At 34.1% G+C, this 23,212-nt stretch overlaps 1 protein-coding gene and 1 pseudogene across 4 annotated transcripts in view; one reads left to right on the plus strand and one right to left on the minus strand.

Annotated features, from left to right (window-relative positions):
• AGL (amylo-alpha-1,6-glucosidase and 4-alpha-glucanotransferase) overlaps positions 1-23,212 on the plus strand; it is a 78,865-nt gene that overhangs the window by 50,691 nt on the left and 4,962 nt on the right. For all 3 annotated transcript variants that reach the window (XM_079102857.1, XM_079102859.1, XM_079102858.1), the window contains exons 25-33: positions 982-1,084; positions 2,663-2,888; positions 4,410-4,521; positions 15,409-15,544; positions 16,395-16,507; positions 17,210-17,421; positions 18,617-18,714; positions 20,363-20,450; positions 20,559-20,692. In XM_079102857.1, the coding sequence (XP_078958983.1) occupies positions 982-1,084; positions 2,663-2,888; positions 4,410-4,521; positions 15,409-15,544; positions 16,395-16,507; positions 17,210-17,421; positions 18,617-18,714; positions 20,363-20,450; positions 20,559-20,692 (1,222 nt within the window). The remainder of the gene's footprint in view (positions 1-981; positions 1,085-2,662; positions 2,889-4,409; positions 4,522-15,408; positions 15,545-16,394; positions 16,508-17,209; positions 17,422-18,616; positions 18,715-20,362; positions 20,451-20,558; positions 20,693-23,212) is intronic.
• On the minus strand, positions 8,154-13,384 carry LOC306666629 (cell division control protein 42 homolog; annotated as a pseudogene). The gene has a single exon. The product of its transcript is annotated as a cell division control protein 42 homolog (transcript).

Genomic DNA, 23,212 nt, shown 5'->3' on the forward strand with positions numbered 1-23,212 from the left:
TAAATTAATAGGAAATTTGGTGATGTTTGGCTCTAGAATAATAGATTAATAAACATATTTAATTGGTTTTCATTCAGGTAATCATTTCATATTTAGATTTATTTATTGTCCTTAAAGACAGGGTAGAATCTTTTAAAGCATGTAATTAGTATCATATTATGTTACTTTGTATGTTAAATATTTGATTTCTTGCTTTTAATTTGTCAAAACAAAGGTTTTTATCTGTTTAAAGATATCTCCAAATCAGTTGTCTAGTGCTTGTTCTTGGGGCAGGGGATGTAGCTCAGTGGTAGAGTGCTGTCCTAGCATGCAAGAGTCCCTGGGTACTATCCACAGAACCTTAAAAAAAAAAATCTAGCTCTGATTCCTAATCTCCTTTGGGTCTTTAAGAATATGGTAAATCGAGTGTGGTGGTGCATGCCATATTCCCGGCATCAGGAGCTGAAACTGGAGAATGCTGCGGCAGCATAGGAAGAACCTATCTCCAATAAGCAAACTGAAAAAGAACCTGATAAAAATATAGAATTGCTCTGAGTCAAGGGTGACACATGACTATAATCCTGCAGACTCAGGAGGCTGAGGCAGGAGGCTCATGAGTTCAAAGCCAGCCTCAGCAACTAAGCAAAACCCTAAGGAAATTAGCAAAACCCTTTCTTGAAATTCAGAAAAAAGACTGGGAATGTGGCTCCGTGGCTAAGTGCCCCTGGGTTCAATCCCCAGTATCAAAATAAATAAATAAATAAATAAGAATGTAGAATTTCATTCCACAAAAGTTGACATAATAGACATATATTTTGCAGATAATTTTAGAGGGTTTGCAGACATATTGTAACTCACTCTTCTACCCCAGGTTTACAGTAAATATTGTATGATAATAGAACTCATGAATTTGCATTTATTTTTGATTGATATATTATTTTTATGATTTACATATATGATCATCATATATTTATATTGACATATATTTGTCTTTTCTGTTAGGCTTACCTCATTTTTCTTCTGGTCTTTTCCGCTGCTGGGGAAGGGATACTTTTATTGCACTTAAAGGTTTACTGCTGGTTACTGGACGGTATTTAGAAGCCAGGTAAGAGATCCTCTGAAAAGTTGCAGTGCGGTTTTATGTCTTAATGTTTTTCTATATGTTCTTCAAACTTTCCTTCTTATCCATCTAATCTCAACATTTGAGAGGTATGTTTTCCGTAGGTTTTTCAATGTTAATTATATATATGTATGTTCATTGAATAATATAATAAAATTGTAAAGGAGGAAAAATCTTTGAATTTACTAAGTTCTAGTCTTTATACTACAGGTCAGTTTATTTTCAGAATTTGCAAGTTTATTTTAATAAGACAAAATTTTTGACATATGTCTTCTATAATGAATGTATTGCTAGCTTTTTGAGTCTTATAGAAAAAATATCAGATTTTCTTCTGTTTATTGCTACCTTGCAAGCTTCAGTTTCCAGATTTAAAATGATGTTTTCTTATGTCACAATGATATCAATGAATTTATTGAAGGTTGAAAAGAAACTTCTGCAGCAGTGCCATTCAGAATGTTCCACAAACCAGTATTGTCACGATCACCTGAGAACTTGTTAGACATGCCAATTCTTTGTGCCTGTGGCAGACCCCCTGAATCTAATCCTGGGGATGGAGAGGACAAGGTTCACAGGAGAAATAGTATTCACATCATCTAACCATAACCAACTGGAAGTCTGGTTAGGAAATGAAAAATGGGAAAACCATTTTGGCTATCTATACCACAGGTGGTTTTCTTTCCTCCCTTTGTAGAGGTATTCATGGATCAGAGATCTTTTTATTCAGCTTTCATTGTGTGACACTTTTCTGGATGGTCAAGATTGCTAGCATGCTCATCTTTTATTAATTGTGACTGTTACTGTGCATACTGACCCTTTTGTATTTTAGAAAATAAAAAAATTTCTATCGTACTATTATTAGAGAGACATTAAGCTGAAACATAGAATTAATTAATAAAATTTCTGAATGTTTTGGCTAAAAAGCAGTAAAGACTAGACATTTTAAAATGACTTTTCCAGGGTCATATTAATGGCAAAGCTAGGATTTAGACTTCAGCCATCTTATTTCTTAATTTCATGATCTTTCTAGAATGGAACCCCATCTTACAAATGAGATATTCCAAATCTTACATCTTATTTGGTGTATGATAGCAAAATAACACTTTTAAATTTCAAATACCAAGTTTTTAAATTGAGCTGTTTTTCAAAGTCAGCTTCTATTCATTTTTATTATGTATTTGCTTCACTTTTAGTATGTTATAAAAGTTTATGCCTAATAGCTACTTGAATTTTGAAGTACTGTGGATTTCAAAAGTAGAATTTAGAGCTATGAGGAAACTTAAAAAATCACCCAGTTCAATCCCTGACTCCATAGATGAAAAAACTGTACCAAAGAGGGATAGACACACAAATTGTCAGCGAAAATGCCAGGGCTGCCACCAAGATCTCTTACTTTTAATTCATTGCATGTTTATCATATTATGACTGCTTTCTAAAAATACATACATAAAGAAAGAAAGGTGAGAAAATACTTCCATGACACAGTCACCAAAAGTGACCATATTTGTCTTCAATTTTAGAATTTTGTTTTTATTTCAAATGATCCACTTAATTCTATTGTTTTAGGAATATTATTTTAGCATTTGCTGGTACCCTGAGGCATGGTCTCATTCCTAATCTCCTCGGTGAAGGAACTTATGCCAGATATAATTGCCGGGATGCTGTGTGGTGGTGGCTGCAGTGTATTCAGGATTACTGTAAAATGGTTCCAAACGGTCTAGACATTCTCAAGTGCCCAGTTTCCAGAATGTATCCAACAGATGATTCTGTTCCTTTGCCTGCTGGTACACTGGTAAAGATAATTTCTTAAAGCATTTTTTCTTGAAATATGACTTATTTCCTAATACAAAGTAAATATAATTAAAAATCTGTCTTAAAAATTATTCAAATATTAATATTTATTTAACACCTGCTGGTCCTATGAGGGATTACAGAGATAAAACTTCTTCTTACCTAAAGAGCTTGCAACATGGTAGAAGAGATGATGGGTCCATAAACATGGTCATTGCAAAAGATGCAGAAGTAGTACTGTACAGTATCATAGAAGGGAGAGAGAAGTAGTAGGTGTGACTCAGGAAGGAGGATTTATAAAGTAGCTAAAATTTCACCTAAATGGACTATAAAAAGGTAAGTAGGATTTTAGGAGAGTTGAGGGGGGAGTTTTGGGAAGACTTGAAAGGTGAAAGGAATAGTGAAGCATATTGAATTGAACAGTGTAGGACATACTGTTCAGCCTAGTTTCACTTTCTGTATGGAACACCTTAGGGTAGTGAAAGAATGTGGAAAGGGTGAACCAGATGCAGAGGGCCTTGGCAGCCAGTCCAGGGAATTCAGAGTTTATAAACAATGTAGAACTGATAGACATTTTTGACTTTTTTCCCAATAAGGAATGTATAATACTACATTTTTGTCACTTCTGATCTCCTTTTGTTATCATGTACTCAATATGTGACTTCAGGGGTGGTGAAAACTGCTTCAGGGCTAACATATGTTTGTGCTCCCATGACGTTTATATATATCATGAAATACTCAAAAAACATTTTCAAAAAAATAATTCTTTATCTGCCTTCTGTTGTCCTACATGGATTAATGTTATCAAGTATGCATGTATTTTATACCTCTATTTTCTCACAACTTGTTAAAAATTTCCACAGTATTTTTATGTGCTTCATAAATTTTATAATTTACAATAATTTTTATATGATAGATTTGGATTTATTCAGAAGTTTTTTTAAAATAAAGTATAATCAAATATACAAGGACTCTAAACTTTGTTTCCAGTTAACATGCTTTACCTTATTTTTAAAAATACATTTATATATCTCCCTATATGTGATCCCAAGTATCACATTTATTATTACTATGGACAAAGAAAATTATCTTTGGACTCTTTACATTCACTGGGGATATTTTCTGAAGTCATCATAGATTCCCATGTTTGAGAATACCACTTTTGCACATAATTTATCACTATTACCTGTCTGTGCAAATGAGTAAGAACAGCAATATGACAAGCTAAACTCATTTATTGTTCTAATAGAAACTATCTGAGCTCATCATTTTCACATATCTGCAAAATTACAAATTATTTTATGTCACAGGGCTGAATAGTTAAAACAATGTTAAATACTCATATGACAAACTGTATTACTTGGTGTAATAATGGGAGCTGCTGCTTTCTAACAGCCCTACCTCAATCCCTATTTCTCCCTCTAAGGAGAAATAAGTGTTTTTACATTACTTCAGTTGTGGGATTTAGGAGAAGATAGTATGCAATTTCTAATAGCAGTCACATCCATGCTGTCTCAAACAGGATCAGCCATTGTTTGAAGTAATACAGGAAGCTATGCAAAGACACATGCAGGGCATACAGTTCCGAGAAAGGAATGCTGGACCACAAATAGATCGAAACATGAAGGACGAAGGTATGTAAATTTAACTCCATAGTAAATATTTACTGATGCAGAGAAATTAAACCTTGTAATGGTTCACTCACTGTGTGCAAAACCTCAGGATATAACAATGAGAAAGATAACACTGTTTCTAATCTCACCAAGGTTTTAATTTCTAGAGGCAATATAAAATTTTATATCATTTGTCAGCCAATATTCAAGGCAATATTGATGGTTACAGTTTATAATGACCTTTAATATCAATTGCCATGAGTTGTCATGTGGTAGGCATTGTGCTTACTACTTTACCTATGTTATTCCCATTTAATACTCCCAAGAACATTTGGAACAATTTATTTTGTTTCCATTTTTACTAAATGAGAATACTGAAGAGTAGCCTTCCCAGTCACACAGCTGCTAAGTGGTATACTAGGGTTTCCTCTGTGGTCTCTTTTGTTGGCTTAGACTCCTATAAAATATTTTTTATAAAAAGGGGATATGTATATCAAGTTAAAATTGACAAACTTTTTAACTTCTGAAGAATTCATCACATTGCTTATGGCACACTATCACTACCAACCAGTGCAAGGCTAATTGTTTCATTTTCCCCTGTTCCTCTTACAGAATCATTCTAATGCATTTGTCGTATATTTATTTTTTTATAAAACGTGGTATTTTATTTGTATGTCATTTTTAATGTTTTATTAGTACATTATAGTTATACATAGTATTGGGGTTCATTTTGAGATATTCACACAAGCGTGGAATATAATTTGCTCCACTTCAGTCCCTAGTGTTTCCTCTTTTCCTCCCCTATTCCCTGTGACCCCACCATGTTCCCTTTCCTCTGCTCTACTGTTTTATAGATGCACATAAAGGTAAAATTCACCATGGTATGTTCATCTATATACATAGCATAATTTGGTCAATTTCATTCTACCATTCCTCCCTTTTCCTGTGCTGCCTCCATCTTCCTCTACTCCATTGATCTCCTTTCTGTTTTCATGAGATCTGCCCCCCTTTCTTTTTTCCTTGTTTTGGTCTGCTTCTGCATATGAGAGAAAACAATACAACCTTGACTTTCTAGATCTGTCTTTTTTCACTTAGCATGTTATTCTCCAGTTCCATTGATTTAACAGCAAATGCCATGCATGTTGATTTTTTAACTTTATAGCTTAGAAAGAATTAGAGATTCATAAAGGTTTCAAAAAGTGATACATAGAGGACCATGAACCCTTCACCCAGTTTCCCTCAGCTTCTCCCAATGTGTATGTCTCATATAACTGAAGTATGGTATCAAAATCAGGAAATTGACATTAGTGTGATAATGTCAACTAGCCTATACCTTATTTGATTTTCACTAGTCTTTACATTATCTCATTTGTATGTGTGTGTGTGTGTATGTGTTTGTGCACACATGCTCACACTTGCATGTATGTGTGCATGCAGCTCTGTGAAATTTGACTTCATGTATAACTTCATGTAACCACTACCACAATCAAGATACAGAACTAGTTCATTGCCACAAAGTTCTTTGTGTACGCCTTTATAGTCACATCTACCCACTCTGCTGCCACCCAGATCTCTAACAACTGCTAATCAGTTCTTGCTATATGTGGTTATTATGTTGAGAATGTTCTATAAATTGAATCATACTGTATTTAACCTTTTAAGTGGTTTCATTCACTAAACATAATGCCCTTGACATTCATCCAAGCTGTTGCATGTCTTAGTTGTTTATTTCTTTTTGTTTCTGAATAGTATTCCCTCTTATGGATGTCAGAATTTATTTAACCACTCATCCAGTGAAGGACAGTTATGTAGTTCCATTTTTTGATTAATACAAATAATATATTTCACATGTAGATTTTTGCATGACGCATAGTTTTTATTTCTCAGGGAATGCCCCAATGATATGAATCAGTTGTATAATGAGTACATGTTTTATTTTACAAGAAACTGCCAAACTATGTTCCAGAATGGTTGTGCCATTTTACATTCCTCTCCAGCAAACTGGAAAGGACCAGTTTCTCCACATTGGATCACCATTTGTTGTTATCAGAATTTTTTTAAGAAGTTCTAATGGTTCTGTAGACTGCTACACATTATGGTTTTAATTTGCATTTCCCTAATGTTAAACATCTTTTCATGCACTTATTTGCAATTCATCTTCCATAATTGTGTCATTTGCCATTGGATTGCTGGGGTTTTTTTTACTATTAAGGGTTTTTAAATTTTTTTAAATTTTTTATTATAAAATTTCCTCCTTTAGCTATTTTAAAGTGTACAATTCAGTGGCTTTAACTACATTCCCATTGTTGTATAACTGTCATCACAATCCATCTCCAGAACTTTTTCACCATCCCAAACAGAAACTATCCAGTAAATAATAGCTACACATTAGCCCTTTCCCCAGCTCCTAAAAATTACAAGTCTACTGTCTCTGTGAATTTAACTATTTGAATGTATTGTCAAATGTCTGTTGCTATAACGAAATACCTGAGGCAGCTACTTTATTAAGAAGAAGATTTGTTTAGCTCAAAGGCTTGGAGGCTGAAAATCTAAGATCAGTCTTCCCTGCTGGTTTAGCCTCTGGTGAGTCTCTTGGTTACATCACACCGTGCCAGGTGACCTCGTAGTGGGAGAGATTATGTGGGAGGAGATCCCATGACTAGAAAGAAAGCCAAAGATTCAGGGGTCAAGATTACTCATATATAACAACTTATTCTTTGGAAACTAACCCACTCTGAAAGGCCATCATTGATCTTTTCTAGTGGTAATGTCTCCAGTGATGCAACCACCTTTCAACAGGCCACACCTCTTAAAACCACTATATTAGGGACCAAACTTCTAGCACATCTGAATCATAGCATCTGTGTACCACAGATAATTGAAAAAATAAAATCCACCCTTTGTTTCTGGCTTATTTCATTTAGCATAACTTTTTAAGATTCAATTATGTTGTATGTGTGTCAGAATTACATTCCTCTTTTTTTTAGTCTTTTTTGTGATAAAAAATTCTAAAATTAAATTTTCTATCCAACATTTTTAAAAACTGGAAACTACAACCAAATAAAGCTGGAAAAAACCCTCTAAAAATTTAAGGAGATTCTCTCAAGACTCTTTCCATGATTTTCATTAGAGATGGGATAGAGTTTTCATAGGCAAAACAGAAACAAAAGGCTTTCCCTGGCTTTTCCCCTCATTGCTAAGTGTTCTGCCTACATCCCTGGCTTCTTAATGAAGTGGACCTACATCCTCAAACCTGAAAGGATGTCAGTCATTCTGCAGACATCTATTTTCTAGCACCAAACCTCTATGTGCCCAGGCTTCAGCTGGGTTCTAGGAATATCATAGTTTTGAGTTGCAAATCTATGCTAAGTATATAAGACAATGATTGACAGGAAAAAAATTGTTTTTTAATTACAAACTCAATCCATGTGATATATTTAAAAATGCAGTACTTTTGTTTGTTTATCAGTAGATGTTAGAAATTAACTCCCCTCTCCCCCAGAAAAATCAGCAAATAGCAAACAACCTTCCTTGAAGTCACAGGCATGTAGAGAGTGCACACTGGAAAAGAGAAGAGGCAGGACAGTTGCCACCCGCTTTCATGAATTTCATCAAATACTGGATCTACTCAAGGTGGAGAGAAAAAGAAAGGAGCATATTCCAGGTTTCCTAAGGAATCTCCACACTGCTTTCCAGGGTGGCTGTATCAATTTACAACCCCACCAGCAATGTATGAGTATACCTTTTTCCCCCGCATCCTCACCAACACCTCTTATTGCTTGTATTCTTCATAATAGCCATTCTAACTGGGGTGAGATGAAATCTTAGGGTAGTTTTGATTTGCATTTCTCTTATTACTAGAGATGCTGAACATCTTTTCATATATCTGTTGATTGCTTGTAGATCTTCTGTGAAGTGTCTGTTCATTTCCTTAGCCCATTTATTGATTGTGTTATTTGTATGCTTGGTTTAAAGTTTTTTGAGTTCTTCATAGATTGTGGAGATTAGTGCTCTATATGAAGTGTGCATGGCAAAGATTTTCTCCCACTCTGTAGGCTCTCTCTTTACATTGTTGATTGTTTCCTTTGCTGAGAAAAATCTTTTTAGTTTGAATGTATTCCATTTATTGATTCCTGCTTTTATTTCTTGTGCTTTGGGAATCATGTTAAGAAAGTCTGGTCCTAAGCAATATGATGAAGATTTGAACCTACTTTTTCTTCTGTTAGGTACAGGGTCTCTGTTCTAATTCCTAGGTCCTTGATCCATTTTGAGTTGAGTTTTGTGCAGGTTGAGAGATAGGGGCTTAATTTCATTTTGCTGCATATGAATTTCCCAGCACCATTTGTTGAAGAGGCTCTCTTTTCTCCATGGTATGTTTTTGGCACCTTTTCTACTATGAGATAACCATATTTATGTGGGTTTGTCTCTGGGTCCTGTATTCTGTACCATTGGTCTACCTGTCTATTTTGGTGCCAGTACCATGCCATTTTTGTTACTATTGCTCTGTAATATAGGTTAAGGTCTGGTATTTTGATACCTCCTGGAACATCATTGGGATTTTAATTGGAATTGCACTGAATTTGTATAGCACTTTTGGCATTATGGCCATTTTGACAATATTAATTCTGCCAATCCAAGAACATGGGAGATTTCCATCATCTAATGTTTTCTTCAATTTCTTTCATTAGTGTTCTGTAGTTTTCATTGTAGAGTTCTTTCACCTCTTTTGTTAGCTTGATTCCCAAGTATTCTTTTTTTTTTTTTTTTTTGGAGGCTACTATGGATGTGTGGTAGTTTTCCTAATTTTCTTTCAGAGGATTCATCACTTATGAATAGAATTGCATTAGATTTATGAGTGTTGATTTTACATCCTGCTTCTTTGCTGAATTCATTTATGAGTTGTAGAAGATTTTTGGTGGAATTTGGAATGGAACCACCATTTGACCCAGCTATCCCACTCCTTGGCCTATACTCAAAGGTCTTACAATCAGCATACTACAGTGACTCAGCCACGTCAGTGTTTATAGTGCCTCAATTTACAATAGTTAGATTGTGGAACCAACCTATATGCCCTTCAATAGATGAATGGATAAATAAACTGTGGTATATATACCCAAAGGAATATTATTCGGCCATAAAGAAGGATAAATTATGGCATTTGCAGGTAAATGAATGGAGTTGGAGAATATCATGCTAAGTGAAATAAGCCAATCCCAAAAAACCAAAGGCTGAAGGATTTTTCTGATAAGTGGATGATAATAACTTAACAGGGTAGAGTGGGGGGAGGCAAGAATGGAAAAAGGTTGGATTGTGTAGAGGAAAATGAGGGGTTGGGAGGGGATGGGAGAAGGAAAGATAATAGAATGAGACAAACATCATTACCCTATTACATGTATGATTACAAGAACGGTGTAACTCTATTTCATGTACAACCAGAGAAATGAAAGTTGTACCCCATTTGTGTACAAGGAATCAGAATTTTAAAAATTTAAAAAGAGGAGTATATTATTTAATAAGTCATTTTCCATACTCCTTCCTAAGCATACCCTTTTCTAAACTAGATCAAGGAAGTGTAATGTGGCATCACCTAAAGCTGTCCACCAGTTAATGAATTTTAAAAAAAGACTGAAAATCAAACTCCACAAACATTCATTCCCCTTGCCCCAACAAAATAAGAAGAAAAAAAAATCAAGATGTCCCAGTTTACTCTCCTGGTTGGAACCAGGGAATGACTTCAACAAATTGGTCTGTTACAAAGTCATCATAAGCATGTTTTGTTTTTTTGGTGGGGTGGGTACTAGGGATTGAACTCAGGGGCACTTGACCACTGAGCCACATCCCCAGCTCTATTTTGTATTTTATTTAGAGACAGAGTCTCACTGAGTTGCTTAGCACCTTGCTTTTGCTCAAGCTGGCTTTGAACTTGCAGTCCTCCTGCCTCAGCCTCCCAAGTTGCTGGGACTACAGGTGTGTGCCACGTGCCTGGCTTATTTTGCTTTTAAACAATGACAAAAATAGGTTTTTAATTTTTTTTTTGAAGCAACCAAACAAAAACTAGTACTGATCACTTTTCTGACAATATACAATTACTCAAAATTAACTAGTATTGGGGCACGGGTATGGGCCTTGTTTCACATAAATGCATGTGTGTAGGTGCAAGGCATTTGTCATTAATGCAGAAAAAAAATTTTAATTTTTAATCTTTAGTTTGATTTAAATTTTACTTTTAGTATGATGATGATACCAGAAAGGGCTCTGGAAAGATGGTCACAGTGGCACACACCTGTGGCTTTTCTTCAGTTCTGAAGTCTCCTGGGCAGCCTATATTGTTTCAACAAACACTTTCTTTAGGCCTTTCTGTTTGAGTGCAGAACATTCCACATACTAGACAGCCTGCAGATCAATGGCCAGCTTTTCAGCAGTCTCTGGAAAGACAGGCTTCTGTTTGTTTTTGGCAAGTTTCTCAAAAGTACATCATTTCTGAGATCAATTTGAGATCACAAGCAACAAAGGAGTGTTTGGACAGTGATGAAATATCTCAGGCACTCACTTTTCTTTTACATTTTCAGTTGTGGAGAGACCACTGAAAAAACAGACTAGAAATACATCAGTTTGTGGATAACTCAGCAGTTGTAATTTGTCATGATTCTCTTGCCCTGCAGTATCAAAAAGTCACAGAGTATATATCTCCCCACCAATCATATCTGTAACTGCATAATTGTGAAAAACATTTGGTACATATTCAGATGGAAATTTGTTCATTGTGTAGGATATCAGGAGGCATGTTTTACCAACAGCACCATTGCCCACAACTACACACTTAATCATCTGAATTGCAGAAATAGTTTTGTATTCACTTTAAATACTTCAAATTTTGTTTTGACCTCTGCCTTCAGTGGGCCATTGGCAGCACTGTACCTGGTCTCCTTGACTTCCAGACAGGGGCATATATCTGACTGTTTCTGTGATTTTTGACTACTTTAGATATTTCATATAAATGAAATCATATAGTATTTGTCCTTTTATGACCTATTTCACTTAGGAAGTCAAGGTTAATTTATCCATAGTATAGCAGTTGACAGAATTTCTTTTTCAAGGCTGCAATTTCATTGTGCATTTGTGTGCATTCATGTATGTACGTGTGTGTGTGTGTGTGTGTGTGTGTGTATGTGTGTGTACTCCCCATTTTCTTTATCCAGTCTTCTTTTAGTAGGCCTTTGGATTATGTACTCCTTGGCTTTTATGAATAATGCTATAATGAACATGGGTATACATATCACTTCAAAATCTTGCTTTTATTTATTTGGATATGTACCCCAAAGTGGAGTTGGTAGATCACACAGTAATTCTATTTCTAATTTTCAAGGAGCTTAATGTTTTCCACAGTGACTATACTACTTACATTCCCACCAACAGTGCACAAATACTCTAATTTCTCTGCATCCTCTGCAACACTATTTTTTTTTTTAAATAATGGCCATTTTAGTGGATGATTTGCATCTCCTTGAGGAATAGTGATGTTGAGCATTGTTTTGTGTGCTTCTTATTCATATGTATATCTTCTTTGGAGAAATATATAGTCGAGTCCTTTGCCCCATTTTAAATTGGGTTGTTTGGGGGTTTGGTGTTAGATTATAGGTTTCTTTGTATATTCTGCATATTATACTCTTACCATATACAGTTTAAAAGTTTTTAAATCAAATTTATTTAACAGTATAGTTTCTTCCATACTGTAAGTTGTCTTTTCAACTTGAAATTGTCCTTTGATACACAAAAGTTTCTAATCTTGTTGAAACCCAACTTATCTGTTTCATTTTTTGTTACCTGTGTTTTTGGTGTGCATAAGGTCCTGGGTTCTCACACACACACACACACACACAAACACACAAACTTATAATGTGTTAAATCTATTTTTTCTTTACTAATTAGCATTGTTTCTGAAATATGGTCATTCTATTGTTTATGGTCAGTCTTCTAACCTGTCTCATAGAATTCCACATAATGTGCATCTATACATTTTGTGTATTCATGGATAGATACCTAGATTGCCTCCAAATCTTGGCTACCACAGACAAGATTTTGATGTGCCTAGAGGTATCTTTATAGAGATATGTGATAATTTCCCTGGCAGAGATGCATATCTGAGCTATATACATACCATATTCTTATATCCTTTTACTAAATACTAACAAATTATTTCCATAATTACTAAGGAATTCCAATCTATGTTCCCACAAACCATCAAAGTGACTTTTGATGAGCCCATAGGCCTGCCAACACTTGTCAACACATTATCCACTAATATGTGTATAAAGCAGTATGTAATCCTAATTTCAGTTATGTTACTGATAAATTTGAATACTTATGATGTTTATTTGTCCTTTTAGGGAAGTTTTCTTTTCTATAAATCATTGATTTGCCTTTATTCTTCTTTCTGTTGACATCCATTTCCCATGTTGATTTGTGATGTTCTTTGTATCTTCTAGATATTTGTCCATTGTCAGTTTTAGATATTACTCATGTTTTTTCCCAGCTTGACACCCACCCTGACTTTATCTATAGTGTTCATCACTGTTGGGACTAATGATACGTTAACTAACTCAGGCTGACTCCTTACTCCCTGGCGAGTGAGCAAGATCAAGGCCTCAAAGGCGGTTTCAATTGTTAATGACGATAAATCGGACCACCGGCAGGGATTGGTTAACAACAGTTCCGCAAACATGATCAGCTCATGCTTGCCATATACTCATGTGGAACTCTCACCTGCATGAACCCCCCATGCCTTGCTGACCTTTAAGCTGATTGGTTCCTGCCTAGCCCCCACCCTACATAAAAGCTGTGTGATTTCCTCAATAAACGAGATTCCTGCTGAGATTCCTGCTGTGCCTCCTCCAGGCTCTGGTGTGTTTCCTTTGCTGCCTACACTCATCATCCTGTTCGGCCCAGTATTCTCCTCAGGCGGGCCCTGAGGAGGTACATCGGACCTTGTTGCCTGACAGGGAGCAACACATCACTGTATTTTGTTTCAGAAATCCTACCCCACTGCATGTCACAAAGTAGAGCTTTCACTTTATCTTTTATGATCTTTATGGGAGGCAAGCACTGTAAGTCTGTTAATAGCAACAACAAAATAGTGGGTACGAGTTTGCTGAGATGGCAATACACAGTACCACTCACTGGGTGTCTTAAATGACAAAAATGTACTGCCTCACAATGCAGACGCTTAGAAGTTCAAAATCAGGGTGTTCTTAGCAAAGCTGGCTTCTCCTAAAGGCTGTGAGGGAAAAATGTATTTCGGATCTCTTTATTTAGAGATGGAATCTTCATGTTCACATGGCATTCTTCCTATATTTCACATCATTTTCCCTCTTGGTATGTTTGTGTCCAAATTTCATCTTATGAAAGTACCAGATTGGATTAGGGTCCACCCTAATGACCATTTTAACTTGATTACCTTTGTGAAGTTCAGTTTCCAAATAAAGTCACATTCAGATACACTGGAGGTCGGCAGGATTACAATGTTTAAATTTGGGGGGAGGGACCCATTCAAACAAAAACAAAAGTGTTTAGTTTTGAGAGGTATTTATATACTACAGATGGCATTTCTTTTTTAAAACAATTTGCATTCAGATGTAGTGATGCATGCCTGTAAACCCATTGGCTTGGGAAGCTGAGGTAAGACAATCACAAGTCCAAAGCCAACCTCAGCAACTTAGTGAGGCCCTAAGCAACTTGGTGAGACCCTTTCTTAGAAAAATCATATAAAAAGGGCGGGTTAACAATCCCTGGTACCAAAAAACAGAAAGAGAAAATTTACGAATGTATTTATTGAGATATAAAATATTTATATATTTTCATGAATTTAGTCCACCCCTGGGTAGCCTATGAAATAATCTAAAACACAAAGAAAGTCATGTTACATAATGATGTTGATCATACCATCATTTATAATTATATAAAAGAAAGAAAATGCCCTTACACTTAGCAGAAAATATTTAATGACCAGAATGAAAAAAATTACAAAATTATATCTATGAAAATATGGTACACGAATGTCAAAACTAATAAATAAAAAATACCTTAATATAAACAATTTAAGAAAATATTACTGTGTGAAAACATTACATGGAAATATATGTCTTTTGATTTTAAAATATGATTATGGACTCTTCTTGCTCTTTTTATTAATATAATATTAATATTAATGTAGTAGCATCATTTTAAGCATAAAGTAATAAACCTTTTAAGTTTTCTAGTCCAGATAATTCACTAAACTAATTGGCAAATATTGTATGTTCAAAATTACATTTTATACATTAATTTAAAATCATTAATATTTGTAGCAGTAGCTCCAGATACTAACCCTACTAACCCAAGCCATCTGCTAACAATCACTGATACTTTTTGTTCTTCACTGTCAATAGAAATAGATTTTATATTTAAATAACTTTTTTTATATCTTCAAATTAATTTTTCTTAAATACAAAACATTTCAGCTTACAGATAGTAGTATAAATTATACCTTGAACCTAGTACTGAAATCAAACAGGTATTCACATTTGGTTATATTTTCTTCAGATATTTCTATTTTATTTTGAAAAGAAATGACCATATCAGGTATATCCAAAGCTTCATCTATCTTTTCCTTTCCTTCCTCTCTAGAATTAATGACTATCCTATAATCAGGGTTGAATAGTTCCATGTATATTTTTATGCTTTAAACTTTCATGTTTGTTTAAGTATGTGCAAATAACATGTGATATATGTTGTGTAGTATATATTCAGGGACTATTTAAAATATTTGAGATATTTTTAAATTATCAAATGTTAGACATTAATCTTCATTTGCTATATATATTATGTACCTGTTCTAGAACATTTGTTTTATAAATGTTTTGTGTTTTTTAGGCTTTAATATAACTGCAGGGGTTGATGAAAAAACAGGATTTATTTATGGAGGAAATCGCTTAAATTGTGGTACATGGATGGATAAAATGGGAGAAAGTGACAGAGCTAGAAACAGAGGAATCCCAGCCACTCCAAGGTAGTGTTTATTTTATGGTGCTTGTGTAATTTGCACTATAAATAAGCACTATTTTATAGTGCTTGTGTAACTTGCCATTCTTGTTTTTAAAAACACATATGTATAGAATCTTTTACTCTATTATGGGTGTATTCTTAATATTAAATCAATAAAAATCTATCTTCCATTCTTCTGCTTCCTCTTAGATGCATCCTCTCCTTCCCCTCATTATGCAGATACATTCCTTTTGATATATGTTATGTTACAAAGCTATCTGTTCTTTTTTGGAAATTCTTATGGTTTCAGTCTCTACAAATACTTCAACATCAAGTTTTATGATGCAGTATTCCAGTGGTTAACATTTCATTATGTGTATCTTTAGTAAACATGAAAAAAATCAGTCATTGTGTCTTTTATGAAGTCTTTTCACTTCATAAAAAGGGAACCTTTTTTCTCCCTAACTTTTTAAACTTTTGTCCAAGAATTTGTCATTTAAGAGTTTTTCATTTTGATTTCAGAAGCTATCAGCACATAGCTTCTTGCACTGTATTAAGCTGAGAAGCTGTTTTCCTCAAAATTTATCTTTACTCATAATTATCTATAAAGTAATTGTCAAATAGTTGCTACTGGACTGAGGGGTGTAGCTCCCTGGTAGAGCACTTGCCTAACTTGTTTGAGGCCTTGGTTTCAATCCCCAGCAAAAATATATATGATGTAATACATATTCCTTATAAAGTCAGGATTTCTTAGTAGATGGTTATTTTTAAAATGCAATGGTTATACTATTCATCACAATTACTTATTGAATACCTTCTTAAAATAGTGCCTAAATGAATCCTACTTAGAGAATAAAATTTATTTTTAATTTTAGAGATGGGTCTGCTGTGGAAATTGTGGGCTTGTGTAAATCTGCTGTTCGTTGGTTGCTGGAATTATCCAAAAAAAATATTTTTCCTTATCATGAAGTTAGAATAAAAAGACATGGTAAGTTCTTCCTTTTATTTACAAAGATACTTCTAATACTATCTGTATTCTCAACTATGTACTCATAATTTGATGCAGTTAGCTAATATTGCAAAACCCTAAATTTTAAGAAGAAAGAAAAATCATTAATTTATTGTATGAAAATTGTAGAAAATCCAGTTACTAACCATATTTTTGATAGCACCTTGAAACTGAGGTAAGAAAAACAACAGTTATTGCCTTATTGTGCTTTTCATTTACCTCAGTGTGACCGTGAACGAGTTCTATTTTCACAAAAAATTTTGAAATCTTTATCTTTTTTGAGAAGATTTTGTCCAGTTGAAATGTTATTTGAGCCACATACATAATTTAAAATTTTCTAATACTCACATTTGACAAAAGTAAAAAGAAACAGATGAACTTAATTACAGCATTTTATATAAGACAATGTACATCAAATATTGTTCATTTTGTAGTTAATATAAAATTATTCCTGAGCTATTTTATAATCTTTTGGGAAATACTAAGTTTTTGAAATCCAGTGAATGTTTTTACATTTATATCACACCTCAATTCATATTAGCTACATTTTCCAAAAAGTGGCCAATTTATTTTCTTTGTAGTAGATAACAGTGAGTATACTAAATATGACATTTTGGCTCTTATTAGAGGTTTCCGTTGCTTTAAATGTCTGAAACAGACGTGTCTTTCTTCATTTTTCAGGGAAGGTTGTAACGGTCTCATATGAAGAATGGAACAGAAAAATACAAGACAACTTTGAAAAACTGTTTCATGTTTCAGAAGATCCTTCTGATTCTAATGAGAAGCATCCAAATCTAGTTCACAAACGTGGCATATATAAAGATAGTTACGGAGCTTCAAGTCCTTGGTGTGACTACCAGCTCAGGCCTAATTTTACCATAGCAATGGTCGTGGTAAGTGCATTGTTTGTTATGTCAGAAATGTATTTGGATTTACTTAATTTGTTATTACTGTTTTCATTGAACTGCTGAAAAGGATATTGCTCATTAGCTAGTTTTAAATAGTTTTTTCTAATTAAAAAGATATGCTTATCACCTTTTACATTTAACATTCAATATCAAAAAATAGAAACAATGGAAGATAACCAACAAAGCGCTTCCCAATATATTTTTCACATCCTGAATACACTTAGAAAATGATATTTGTGCAAGACACTGTGCTAAATGTACTTTACTGTTTAATCCAAATCCAACTATTTCAATGAGCCCCCAGAACCCACCCATTTGTCCTGAAAACTAAAGATGTCTTCATTTCCAATCATCTGTGGCACAACCAGTGCCTCAGCATGCTATTGGGAAGCTCTGAACTAGTGAAATACCATGAATAGCTTAAATTCATATGATGTTTTCTTTGTTGTATTGCTCTTATTCGTTTCATATAGCCAAGGATTCTAGAATCTGTCCTTTTTAAATTCTGCTTAGTCTAAACTATGAGGGCAGTAAAATAGAGGTTTGTGTTTATTCAGGCCTGAGGAGCTGTTTCCACTTTGTCAGAAAGATGACTAAACATGGTATTATAAATTACAATAGAATGAAAAACACAAAGGTACATAGGACAGCTTTGGTTCACTGTGCATTTGATTTCATTTAATCATGAACATTAACTCTAGGTCAACCATCAAAATTAATGCAGATTCTTATCTCCTTCCCTATATCACAAGTAACTTTATACTCTCCTGTATTTTTATTATGATCCCAAAAGCAGAAAGTGGGTTCAGATATGCCTTAAAGGAAACTATTGTAAATATTCTAAAGAATCAATTAGATGAGTTTAAGTGAGCTCTGTATTCATTATAACTGTGGCGACTTCCTCTTGCAACTAGTACATTCTTGAAGCATACTCATGTACTTTCCTGACTTGTACTTGAAGTGTACTCATACACTTCCCTAACTTCTAAGGCCAAGAACAGTGCTTCCAAGTCAATCTCATGGGAATTAGATCTGGTTGGGCATCTGCTCTCAAATTCTGCCCACACTGCATTTTAAAATAATATTCATTCTTTTCCAAGTTGATGATTTGTATATGTGGGTAGAAACTAATTCTTCTGTGATCTGAAAAAGTTATATATTTGTTTTTGACATTCATTAGGCCCCTGAGCTCTTTACTACAGAAAAAGCATGGAAAGCATTGGAGATTGCAGAAAAAAAATTACTTGGTCCCCTTGGCATGAAAACTTTAGATCCAGAGTAAGTTGGAATATAAGTATTAAGAATGTTGTTGATATTATATTTAACCCAAATATATTAACATCAGCCATTATTTTTTCTTACTGATAACATCTTCAAAATTTCAGACTGTTTTTGAAAGCATCATCTGTACCTTTATTAAGCATCAGTACTCAAAATGCCTCTGTCTTATTCTAATTTCAGTAATCAGTTTTAGTTTGTAAAACTAATATGTCATGAATGTTTTCTGATGTGCATATTTTCTGATCATAAAAGTAGTAAAGGATTATTATAAACATTAGAAATTACAGATAGATACAAAGAAAAACAAAATTACTTTAAACCCCTTTATCTAGAAATAAGCATCATTAGCATCTGATCTATCTGTACATTTTTGTACAATTTTGGAACATATGTGCATATACCTAGGAGAATTTATATAAAACATTACATGGGGTCAATCCCCAACACCACACAAAAAATTCATGCTCTTGCTGCATTTCTTCACCCCGAAATTCTATTCCCTCAAAGACATTCTTTATTTTTTATGTTGTTTCTACTAATAGTTACTTCCACGTTTCTATAAAAAATATGTATATGCAGCTATTTTTCATTATTTTAAGCATTAGGTATTACTTACTTCTAGTAATGAGGATTTAATTCTGTTCTCAACATCAGTCTTATCCATCCTTTCTATGTAATTATACTACTCTTTTTCCTTGTATCCCAAATTATTTCATTTTTATTTTATAGTTGTGTGTTCATGCCATAGTGTATTTCTTATCTTTTCCAACTTTGGTTTTTTTCTTGAGTTTCTAATGACCTTTCTCTTTTTCCTCTACAATTTTTCTTTAAAACTTGATATCTGTTATCAGTTTGCTTTCTGAATCAATTGCTGACATAACCTCACATTTGTCAAATTTTTGTTCTTTACTATGTACTCATTTCCATCACAAGATGCAAAATTTTGTATGTTCTTATCTACCTCTGAGATTTTCATATTTTCAGTGTAGTTAAGAACCATTGATCAAAACTAAAACACAAAGTTTCCTCATGTGGCCACATCTGTCTTACTTAAAAGAAACTTTCTTTTTAAATTAAATCAAGTATAAGTATCTCTTGTATTATCTGTTGCAATAATTTTGTAATATTGTTTGCTGTATGTTATGAATTCTACATAGTATCAATATTTATATTGATTTGCCATTTGTACTCTGATAATATGCCAAATTATAATTTTTAAATAACTTTATGGAGAAGTTTAAAAAACAACCTTTCTGATCTATAAGCAATAAAACCTTATCTTTAATGTTTAGTAATTTAAATTATTACATGGCATTTCAATTATTATTTACATATAGTGAACTTTTGAAATACTTGACTTTAAACCAATGTTTAGTGTCGAGGTAACTCCTGGAATGCAAGATAGCTGAATATTTGATATTTTTTATATTAGTCAGTCTTTGTTAATCATTCCTAAACACATTGTTAAAGGCCTCTGAACTCATTATATTCTAGTTTAAGGTTAAATTATGTTTTAACGCTGAGCTTATTCTATAAATTGGAAGTCAAAATGATTATTTCTCTTATTTTTGCTATTGAAATGTTTCTAATGCTTTCTATATATCTGAGCTTCTATTATTTAACTTAAGTTCCAATCATTTTGCAGTGATATGGTTTACTGTGGAATATATGACAATGCCTTAGACAATGACAACTACAATCTTGCTAGAGGTTTCAATTATCACCAAGGACCTGTAAGAATTTCATTTCTCTGAGTTTTCAGTTTGAATTATTTTTCAAATAATTTTTAGATATTCACAGTTCTTTTTCTTTACTTTACTTTCAAATCATCTTTTTTTTAGGAGTGGCTATGGCCTGTTGGGTATTTTCTTCGTGCCAAGTTATATTTTTCCAGATTGATGGGTCCAGAGACTAGTGCAAAGACTATCTTTTTGGTTAAAAATGTTCTTTCCCGACATTATGTTCATCTTGAGAGGTAAGTTGTCAAGGGCATATAATTTCTATAACAGGTATATAGTCAGTTCTTTCAGTATTAAGTAAGTTAGGTTTCCTTTGGGCTCATTTCTGTGTGCTCCAGTTATCCCAATGAAACTTGAAACCTTTACTCTTTAACACAACAGAGACCATCCTGGAATTTTTACCTTCCCTTATTAGTGTAGATTTTTAGTTATTAAAAGCTGAGGATTTGATATTGTATGATTTGTACAAATGGAATAGTCTTTGATTTTCAAAATTTAGCTGGTATTTTTAGAATGTGGTTAGCAAAGAATAAATATCAAAACATTCAGACCAGTTCTTTTAAACTAATTAATTTAAATTACAAACACACACACACACACACACACAATTTTCAGTAATGTCCTCATTATAGTTAAAATATCAGAATTGACCTTTTGACTGTTACTCTAAAAACAATTTCTCACCTCCTCTGTCCTAATTATTAATAGATTAACAATGTCAGAGTTCCATGTTTTTCATGGAACAAATTCCATGAAGTTTATCATAATTTCTCAAATTATAGATTATGCCATCATCTTATTGCTCAGACTAATTATGCATAACTGGCATAAATTTTATCTGCTCTCTTACAAGAAAATAAAGGATTTCAATCTGTTACTGCAGAGATTGCATCATTGATTTTCATTAGCTTAAATATAGTCACAGAAAGCCCAACTCTGTCATTGCCCTGTACTCTTTTTTTTTTTTTGCATTTATTTTCTCTTTCTTCCCTTTTGTTTATTAAAAGACTATTTGGCATGCATCAGGTCATTCTACTTTTACCTGTTATCTCATTCATCACTTCAGACCTGTTATACAACCTTTTCCAGTAATTATCTTCTCTTGGTATTCCACTTTATCTTTCCCACTTAACCTACAAAGATACCTGTCAACGCATTCTAAAACAAAATCCCTTTATACAGTTATTAACTCAAACCTGGTCCTGTCTCACTTATTAGCACATGTCTCCTTCAGGAGTAACCTCTTCCTTCTTTCTTCATTTTTGACCACCTACTTGTAGATGTTCAGAGACGGGTTTGCTGAGGGTGAGGACAAATAATGCCTACCCTACCTAGCCTTACCCAGCGCACTTACTCAGGCATCAGAGATGGAGCTCTGAAGGCACAAATCTAATTTTATTTAGGGTTGCACCGGACATATATAGGCACATTATCCAATCAGGTTAACATGCTTGTTAAAGTATAACAGAGTCAGCCTATAGGTGAACTATACATCGAGGGTCCAGGTAGTGTAAACAAACCAAGCATGCCTAAAGCAGTTCTGCCCAGCAACAGGTCTGAGACAAAGGACTGGGGGAATGGCAAGCTCCAGCACACAGCATGATGCAAGGCAGTGTGGGTGAGCTCACATCACAGCTTTCTGGGATGCATGTCAGAACAAGGCCTCCCCTTAGCTCAAACTCAGCCTAAGCAGCTGCAAAGACCTTCATTCCATGGCGAGTCTTTACCATTACCTCAGTTTCTCTGTTCAGACTGTTTGGCTTACTTAGACCATGGTGTCAGTGACTGCTGTCAGATGAGCTTGAGGAATGTTCCCTACACCTGCTTAGTCATTACCACCTTCATTTGGCTTTGGCTCTTACCACCCTGGATAAACCACTCAACAAGATTTCTCCTGTCCAGACCCCATGTCTCCCTTCAGTTCTCTTCTTTGATTTGGCTATTGTTTTTGACAGTGTTGCTTTCCTGTTTTCATGAGAAACCTTATGGTACCAATAGCACTAGTTTTCACTTGTTTACTTGGTACTACTAACTGTAATAACAAGAAGGAATATCTGTTGAGCCCTTAACCATGTTCCAGGAATTATTCTGAATGTATGTATGTAAAATAACTCATTTAATCCAAACAAATATATAAAATTGCTGCTGTTATTATCACTACCACCACCACATTACGGTTGTTATCCACTCCTCCATTTACTCACTCTGTGACCATGGGAAGTTACTTAACTTCTGTAAACCTTGGTTTTCTCATCTGTGTAATGAGTGAGGTGGGATTGTTTAGAGGACTGAGATATTAGTATATGTTACAAACACAAGATAATAAATCAGATATGAGCTATCATTAATTTTCTCCATTTTATAAACAAAGTTAAGAAGATGAAGTAACTTGTACAAAGTCAAACAACAAGTAATCTGGTTCAGCATTTACTAAGATCCAGGCAGTCAGGTCCTCCAGGCTATGCTCTTAACTACACTATTAACTCTTTTTACTCTTCTCTGGGTTTCATTTCTGGCACCTAAATATGCTTGTTCTCTATAAATCTGATGATTGTTGTATGTTTGTTCGTCTTTAGTGTTTTTGTTTTGCAGTACTAAGGACTGAAGCCAGGGCCATGCATACATCTAGCAAACACTCTACCATTGAACTACATTCCCAACCCTTTTTTAAAATTTTATTTTGAGGCAGAGTCTTGTAACTTGCCCAGGCAGGTCTTGAACTTGTGATTCTCCTGCCTTAGCTTCCTGAGTAGCTG

This window comes from Sciurus vulgaris (assembly GCF_902686455.1).
Source record: "Sciurus vulgaris genome assembly, chromosome: 1".
NCBI lineage: Eukaryota > Metazoa > Chordata > Mammalia > Rodentia > Sciuridae > Sciurus > Sciurus vulgaris.